The sequence below is a fragment of the Salvia miltiorrhiza genome, chromosome 2, assembly GCF_028751815.1.
Source record: "Salvia miltiorrhiza cultivar Shanhuang (shh) chromosome 2, IMPLAD_Smil_shh, whole genome shotgun sequence".
NCBI lineage: Eukaryota > Viridiplantae > Streptophyta > Magnoliopsida > Lamiales > Lamiaceae > Salvia > Salvia miltiorrhiza.
Genome location: NC_080388.1, coordinates 58,486,939 through 58,496,235, shown reverse-complemented (window position 1 = coordinate 58,496,235; position 9,297 = coordinate 58,486,939). Strand labels below are relative to the sequence as shown.

At 32.2% G+C, this 9,297-nt stretch overlaps 1 protein-coding gene across 3 annotated transcripts; it reads left to right on the top strand.

Annotated features, from left to right (window-relative positions):
- Nucleotides 1–1,568: 1,568 nt before the first annotated feature.
- Nucleotides 1,569–9,297, top strand: LOC131010655 (putative lipase YDL109C). Of its 3 annotated transcripts, XM_057938290.1 has the most exons (12): nucleotides 1,649–2,084; nucleotides 2,203–2,270; nucleotides 3,455–3,525; nucleotides 3,646–3,915; nucleotides 4,282–4,442; nucleotides 4,517–4,572; nucleotides 4,679–4,731; nucleotides 4,812–4,926; nucleotides 5,034–5,131; nucleotides 5,223–5,317; nucleotides 8,945–8,970; nucleotides 9,185–9,297. In XM_057938290.1, exons 1-10 carry the CDS (start codon nucleotides 1,831–1,833, stop codon nucleotides 5,292–5,294), a joined length of 1,218 nt encoding a protein of 405 aa, XP_057794273.1. In that variant the 5' UTR covers nucleotides 1,649–1,830; the 3' UTR covers nucleotides 5,295–5,317; nucleotides 8,945–8,970; nucleotides 9,185–9,297. The 3 variants fall into 3 exon arrangements, with proteins under 3 accessions (XP_057794272.1, XP_057794273.1, XP_057794274.1); XM_057938291.1 differs by lacking the exons at nucleotides 8,945–8,970; nucleotides 9,185–9,297 and adding an exon at nucleotides 8,548–8,848; XM_057938289.1 differs by lacking the exons at nucleotides 8,945–8,970; nucleotides 9,185–9,297 and having other exon boundaries at nucleotides 1,569–2,084; nucleotides 5,223–5,596.

Below are 9,297 nucleotides of genomic sequence, written 5' to 3'. Positions count from 1 at the left end.
TATTCTTTCTTGAATATTTAATCAACATATGTAAAACATTTGAAATTTAAGATTAATCAACCATTATGATTGTGTATCAATTATAATCCTAACAAATTAATTATAACATAACTATAACACTATAATTATTGTATTAGTAATTTGTAATCTCTTAAATATTTTATAGATAATAGTTATATTACATATATAATTTTTTTTGATGAAATATGTAATAATATATTTTTGTATAAAATGATCGCACGAGTTCAGTAAATGTAAATAAAATATTTAGTAGGTATTAGAGATGTAACAAATGGCGGTGATAATGATGGTTATGCACCTATCAATCTCCTTGAATATATATTGATTGAATCATATGAAGCTCCAATAAGAGATATCATTTCAAACACTTACTCGTTCTACTCTAACAACATTCACGATAATTTTTATTTGAAAGAATTAGCAATAATTATTTCTACCCATATATTGTACAACATAAAAAAAATTAACATCCATATAATTAACATTAATAAATAATTAAATTTTAAATATAAAAAATACTTTAAAATAATAATATTATTAAAAAATACTTCAAAAATAATATATATATATATATATATATATATATATATATATATATATTTCCCTTCAGGATTCGAACCCAGCACCTGCATCCATCCACCAAAATGATGCATCCACCGTAGATCTTGATGATCGAATGGCTTAAAATGGTTCTCCGTTCTTATTTTATTAGTGGTTCTTATTTGAACCTCTCCCTATATATATATATATATGAAATGGGAATCTCGGTATTAAAAAATCAGACTTCACAATTTGTAAAACCAATACAACAAGTCGCACCTTGCTACTAGAGTTAAAAGCTAATAAAATAATTCGATATTCAATTTTTTGTTTGTATTCGATAAATATTTAATTTAATTAATATTTAAATGCGAATACTACAAAACAATGAAGTTGGTACGATGCATGCACAAAATCAGGTAAAATTTACGAGGCACACGCACTCATAGCATAATTATAAGAATGAGCCCATACTGGAACGTGGCCATCGTCATATGATATAACCATACGCACTAATTCATCCCTCAAAATTTGTCCACTTTCAAATGCAATTTTCACTTTAATATTCATTTTTATTCTTAATTAAGAATTAGAAGAAAAAAGTAAATTTCACTTTCTTTCTTTTTTAGAGAGAAGTAATTTTCACTTTTTTATGTGGAAAACACTTACTTGATTACTGAAGAAATATATAAATTATACTAACCCTGTCAGCCAAAATTATGTAACTCTATCTTATGAAAGTGATTATTGCTCTTTTTATTCTTAAATATTATGAAAAAATATAAAGAGCTACGCAATGAAATATGACATTTATTTGGAAATGGGTAAAATGTATTTGAATGATTGTATCCATAGATAGATAAACAAATGTAGGATTAAAATTGGTTGCAAAGAAATGTCAATTCTGCGTCACAATCCAGCTAAAGAATATTCAAGATTTTCAAAGAATTGTGTGCGTGTGTTGGCCAAGCGGTAAGAGGTTAATGTCTAAGGCCAAAGGTCTTGGATTCGAGTTCACGTGGCGCGGTCATTTAATTTTTTTATTTAATATTATAAATTTATAAAAAAAAAAAAGATTTTCAAAGAACGAAAACGACATGATTTAGAGTTAAGATTAGCAGCATGATTGCAGCAGAGTACAACCTTGACTTTCTTCAAAAATTCCAACAGAAACATCTGATACTTCATCTTTGTTTCTAATATCAAGTCGGACAAGTACACACAAATTTTGTAGAAGCAGAGAAGCAAGAACACAGTGTGCGCTCGGTGATGGAGAATAGAGGCGCAGAGGCTGTGGAAGAGCAAGAGAGTAAGAAATTAGAGATGGATTTGGAGGGAAGAAATGATCTGAGCAATCAGAAGAAGAAAAGGTACTCGTGGATCCCGAGATTTGCGTGTGCCAGATTAGACGACGGCGATGTTGCGGTGGCGGAGAAGCCGGATGCCAGAGGTTTCGACGTTTCTAATAGGAAGGATCAATCGGCGACGCATCTGATTCTTATGGTCAATGGAATTATTGGAAGGTTTCATGTTATTATACAGAAAGTTTAGTCAGTTGCAGTTAAAGTGTTTGATGAAATGACGATTCTATGCTTAAGAGTTGAGATTCATTACCAAGCTTATTGCTGAAAATTTGTGCAGTGCTCAAAACTGGAGATATGCAGCGAAGCAATTTGTGAAGGCTTATCCTAGTGAAGTTGTTGTGCATTGTGAGTTTGATATTGTCTGATTTAACCTTTTCTTTTGTCTGATTATATGTTATTACCAATTGTTTGCACTTGTTGTACATTATCATAAAAAAAGATACAAGCTCTTGATCAGTTATCTGGTTATAGTTTAGTTTCCAAGTCTGAGGTCTCCGGGCTGAATGAATATTGCATAACTCTACTTGTGGCTTAGAGCATCCGCATTGGTGTTATATGATAACTTACATGATAGCTTACTTCATGAGGGGGGACCACATGGTGTAAAGAGGCTGCATTGGGGTTACATGATAGCTTACATGATAGTTTTAGTTTTGATTTTTCCATTTTTCATTTAAGTTTAATTTCATAAATTTAAATTACACAATTTACTTCAAATTTAAATTGCATTAATTTTGATTTTTCAAAATTTTCATTTAAGTTTAATTTCATAATTTTTTTTTTTAAAGGCGCGTGTAAAACACGCGCCTATTTTCAACGGTTGTGAGGGCTACACGTTAGAACGTGTAGCCCTCGTGTAAGTGTTTGCTGCATCGGTTACACGATAGCAGCCTTACACGAGTAGGCTGTTATCGTGTAACCGTTGTAGATGCTCTTATGTAAAGAATGTGGTAAATTGTGCTTCTTGATTTATCTCAAGTTAACAGTACCATATGATTGATGAGGTTTCTTTGTTACGAATAACTATCTGAGTCGATACTGGAAGAGGTGTTACGATCAATTTTGTGACAAGTGATGTCAAAATGGAAAAGTATATTGGTCTCATCTATGGTGCTTAAGTTACTCTTTGATACAATATGTGATGCAAAATAATTGTGCACTTTTGTCTTCCATATGGGAAGCTTATCTTCTTTGGTGCTTTAAAACTTCCCTAGATGTGATATGACTGCTAATAAAAATCAGAAATGTCGGTATATGTTAGTGCTAGTGCTCTCTCTTGTAACTTAGTTCTATTCTCTTGTATGCCCCAAAATTGTTTCAAACGTGAAAAAAGCTAAGTCTTTAACTATGTTGCTCGAGCTACGTACATCTTAATGCTTGTGAGGATTGCAGAATTCTGTATAAGATTGACCTTCATTCATCACAAGTTTTCATTTTTAATGTACAAGTCATGGCGAAAATGTAGATGAGTGAACCCAAAAGCTTTAAATGTAATCAGAACTGTTTTTTAATCAAGTTGCTATATCCAGGCAGTGACTCTAATTCTTCATTGTTAACACTGGATGGAGTTGACGTTATGGGGAAGAGATTAGCTGATGAGGTAGACTTCTTTCATTATATATCATAATCTCCTCAAGAAGCATGCATACATCCCTATAGCCTCTAGTATATCAAAAAATACAGCTTAAATCTGCATTTAATTTAGTGACTAAATCTCCAGGTGATTTCTGTTGTAAGTCGTCATTCAAATCTTGAGAAGATTTCTTTTGTGGGTCACTCCCTCGGTGGCTTGGTAGCAAGGTATGCTATTGCTGTGCTTTATCAAAAAGATTTGACAAGAAAAGATTCTGACGAAAATGGCGAATGTGGAGGAGATGAGCTTGTCAAATCCCCTTTAGAAGAGAAAACGAGAGGGAAAATAGCTGGACTTGAACCTATGAATTTCATTACCATTGCAACACCTCATCTTGGGGCTAGAGGTCACAGACAGGTTCTCCTCATTACATACATGTCTTCTTCTCTTTCTCTCAGAATTGATTTATTGCAATTGCCATGGACAGTGTCTAGTCTTATGCATCAGTTGGCCTCGTAAGCTTGCAGGATTGCTTTTGACAACGTGTACTCGATATATGTATGATCTGAAATATCAATCTCATGTTTACATTATCTTTTGTTTATGAGGAATTATAATAAAGATCACATGACTTTCACTTTGATTATTTGATCTATCATTTAGCTTTTTTTGCATAAGATCGTCTGCTGCTTCTATGTATATGCTCGAATCGTTTCCTTTTCTGTGGCATAGTTTCTCGTCCGTTTTAGTTATTTATGGGGCTTGATGATGATCTTGTTGCAGATCCCGGTGCTTTGCGGTTTTCGCAGCTTAGAGAAAGCAGCGTTGCATGCTTCGGGTGTACTGCGCAGGACAGGGAAGCACTTATTCTTGAGGGACGACAACAATGAAAAACCTCCTCTTCTGCTTCAGATGACCGAAGATTCTGATGAGCTTAAGTTCATGTGAGTCGCCTTTCTTCCCGAGTGATGAATTGTTGTATAAATACTGAAACTTCTGATTCTAAATCTTGTTCCAGATCGGCATTGCAGTCATTTACGAGGCGTGTGGCCTATGCAAACATCAGCTTTGATCGTATCCTCGTTTTATTCTAACCGTCACCATCTGTTTAATCTGCTATGAGTTTCAATGAATAATGCAGCATCAACAAGTATATGCAACCTTGACATGTTTTTCATAGATATAGTTGGTTGGAGCTCATCATCACTGCGTCGCCTCAACGAGCTCCCAAAGGTAAGGACTTTGTTTCCGTTCCTCGGAATACACATCACATGCACTAACCATACATTTCACAAACTGCTCTTTCCCCTCAGCGCCGGAATCTTGTCAAAATTGCCAAGTATAAATACATTTTTGCTGAAGACACATCAAAAACTGCCGATATTCGTGAAACCAAGGTCTCCAGAGGGAGGATAAGTGAAATGGAAGGTTTTGTCTCATTCACTATGTTTAAATTTGCCAATCACATTTCACAAAATCTTGTCTCAGCATTGAAAGTTAAGTTCTCTATATATAATTTTTCTTTAAATTTGTAGAGGCAATGATCGGAGGGCTAACAAGGCTCAGCTGGGAGCGCGTGGATGTTGATTTCAGTACGAGTATACAAGGTCCTCTCGCTCACACAACGATCCAGGCATGTATCGGGCTCTATCATGTGATCTTGTCGCATATATTGTTTCTTGAGCTAATGTTTTTAGTGTTGTCACTCTTGTTTCACTGTGTAGGTTAAGACTTACTGCATCAACTCCCATGGAGCCAACGTGATACAACATATGATTGATAACTTCCAACTATAACGACTATTAATGTTGTTCAAAAGGTAATCTGTAGTGTGATAATCAAATTTAATTTATCGTTTTGGAAGACCATCTAAAATTGCTCAAGGTTCTTCCTTGTTTAAAGTTGAGAGGCATAAATAGTATCTAATTCATAGTCAAAATATTCCTTAATCACTATGGACATCTCTACATATAGGTAGTTTAGGTACTAGTTATTCATAAATTGTAAAAATATATCCATAAAAGGTATGGAAACATTATTTCAAAGGATTTGGTGTAAGAGCTTTGGAATTGTATTTGCAAATCCGAAATTTCATCAATTTTTTTTGTCTAAAGGTTCAGTTCTTGTTTCAAAGAAAATTGCATCTTGCATTTTATATAAGCAGCAAGTTTTTAGTGCATAAACTAAGAAATGAAAAATAGTGAGCATCTCTTTTTGTGTCAAATGTTGAAAAAGGAATGAAACATTTAAAGATATAAATTTGTGTTATCTATCATTTTTCATGGATAAATTTATCCATCAAAATAAACACAGCTTGATGAGAAAATGAGAAGAATAATTTCGATCTTATGTACGAGACATTTTAGATACTCCATGTGATGTATAATTTAATTAGGATGTTTTAGAATATTTTCTATTTTTTATTTGGGTTTTCCACCTCATCACGTAGTCACATTAGTCGAAGAAAATGCCAATAAGTGGTTCCATCACGAAAATATAATTGTATAGATGTTAGATTTTATTAAACAGTACTTGATAGTCCAGATATTTCTGAAAAATATTTATATATTATAAGACGTTTTAGATAATAAACGAATAGGTGCGACCTCCTGTGTGTGAACAGTGAGATCTCGGGTTCAAGCCTCACTGCTCCTCTTCTCCAACTCCCCCAAGTGAAAAAAAAAAAACCAAATAGTTTGAGATATTTCAAAATATTTCATTACCATGGTCCATAATTAAATTATTTTAGCTAACTAATCTTCTTACTCGATCGACTCATCACTTACATGCTATATAATCTATTACTCTCTCCGTTCCATGAAGCATGACACACTTTTTTTCGGCACGAAAATTAAAAAAATTAGTATTTTATGTGTTAAGTGTGGTAGGTGAAAAAATGAAAATGTGAATAAAAGGTAAATTTTTTGTCATTTTTAAAAACGTGTTAGTATGTTTTATGGGACAGATCAAAAAGGAAACTGTGTCATGTTTCGTGAGATGGAGGGAGTATTGATTTAAGTTAATCGTCCAATCTAGGGGTTCAACCCCTAAGTCCAATTTGATCGGGATTGTATATGAACCACAGGACATATTTAATTATAGTAATAAATACAGTTGTAATTATTTGTAAATAAATCGAATATAAAATTGTTCAAGTATATAAGTGAAAAATATGGCGTGGAATTGTAGACAAAGATAGAGGTCCACAGCCTACACACTACAGTACATGCAGGCTACACCTACATCTATATATATCTATCCACACTCCTAATTTACCTAACTTCACCATTTTTCTTGGAAATTCAGTAAATGCAACACTCCGGAAATTACACGCCCAAAACGAATAAACCAATTAACAGAAAAATATGCAAATAATTTATACGTACAAAAATCTGATGGAAAAACCAACCTCAACAGTGATACATACACTGATATGAGGGAGACAGAATGAAGAGTTTGAATCAATGGAAAATGAAAGCGAATAATACTCACTCCACCCACCCTTACCCTGGCCTGCACTAATACTCACTCACATGTCCCTTTCTCAAATTAAATAAAAAAAAAATGAAAATATACATGCATCTTTCTTTTATTAAAACAGGACTTCTCAAAATAAAAACATAACGTTTTTAATTATAAGATGGTTTAGGGTGTGAATGTGCATTTCCCTCCGTCAATAGATTAAAGTTTCGAGTCAGTAATAAATATGATGATGTGCATCTGAATTGTATAATAACTCTAATAAAAAACATTTGATATATATAATGCAAGTAATAATTTACGCGCGTCGTGTTTTTCTTAAGCTTTTGCTTCATTAATAAGAACCAAGTTAAATATGAGGCTTGTATTATAAATTTGGTTCACATTCACTAGTATCTTAATCATCGACAAATATCCTCTAATTCGGATCCTCTATCGTAATATTATAGTAATTGTGTCTCGCTTGTGTCCCACTAATAAATAGAAGTATTTTTTTTATTATATTTATATCAAATAAAAGTATCGTAAAGAATCCTAATTAACATTGTATATACCAACAGCTAGCATTTACACCCCATGCAACACATGAAAATGCTTTTTATATTTCTATATTTATATAAAATTGATACTAATTATTATCATATTTAAAATATAATAAAAAAGTATTTCTAACTTAATATATTTGAGATGAATATTGAAAAAATAAAACAAAGAAGAATTCACCATAATAAAAATTGATATTATGAAAAGGCAAAAAATGAAAATAGAAATAAAAAGAATTTAAAAAATAAATTTATTCAAATAAAGATGAGAGAGGAGAGAGATTTTTTTTTAAATTTTAATCTTTAAATAAATATAACTTTTACATTTTAAATTAAATATTTACATAAAGTATATTAAATTAAAGCTCTTATTTTGATCTTTAATTTAATATGCATATTATATATTTTATAATTAGTCGAATTTCACAATTTTAAAAAAAATAAACAAAAAATAAGAAGATAAAGAAAAAAATTAATATATATATATAATGTACAAATAAACCTTCAATTTTATTATAATTATAGATTAATTGAAGTTTAGAAATCATATATCCTAGTATATATTATGAACAAAAATTACTAAAAAATAATTTTACATCCTAATTAGATATAAATCATATAATCAACACGAACAGAAGTAATTACAACACTAAGCCGGAATACCAAAAGATAAAATTAGAAAAAAGCTACATAAATAAGACACTAATTAAGTGTGACAGGTGATTTCAAATAAACCATCTTATAAATCTCATTCCAGATATAAAGAAAAAATAATGATTAATATCGACTTATCTAAATGCTCAAGTCCTGTCAAGAACTCTAGAACCTAGCTAAATCCCCAAAACAAGCCAAGCACAAATGCTCAATCACTATCTAAATTTCCATTTCCTCAAAAAAATACACCCTACATACAATTCGTATATATTTTAATTATTTAGGGAAAAATCCAATGTAAAGGTATGGTTGTTTTAACCCATTGTTTGTTGGATTGGAAGTACATATGCGATATATCTCCTCTTCTCTGCAGAAAACACAGAGCCTTTCTCTCTCATCTTCATCTGGGCTCATCAAACGAGGTCCATATTTGAGAAACGTCTTTCCCTTTTCGACCCTTTTCTCAAGTTCCTTTCTCTTTGCAGCCCTCCCTTTTTGCCTTCCTCTCTTCAATCATTACTTAATTCCCTTGCCTTCTCCACATTACCATGACTGCACCTTCCTTCTCTCTACATTAATTCTCCATTCAACAATGGCCTCCAATTCCTCTCTACTTAGGCATTTCATCGTTTTGCTACTCGCTTTTGCTTTTCTCTGCATCTTCATGGCTCAAGGTGACTGCTTTTTTTATACTACTACTACTTTTTCTTTCTATCATATCGCAATAATGATGACCTATCTCTCTCTCTCTCTCTGCATGTTTTTATCAGGTAGACAGTTCCCCAATGCGCACCTGGTAAGATTTTTTGTTTCCCTTTTAATTTTATTTTTATGAATGAACAAATAATTTTAAAGATCACGCAAGTAATATTAGATTCGATCAAATGCATTAATTACCGCTATAGTAACACATGCACACAAGTATTCACCCTTTATTTTGGCAAAAAAAAATATATTTTTTTTAATGTTAGAAACCCCCAAAATATTGGTTGGGGGTGAATTAATGACAGATGAAAGATGAAGAAATTAGTGCAAAGATGAGGTCAATGATAGGATCAAGGCCTCCAAAATGTGATGAGAGATGCAGGAATTGTGGGAGGTGTGAGGCAGTTCAAGTTCCAAT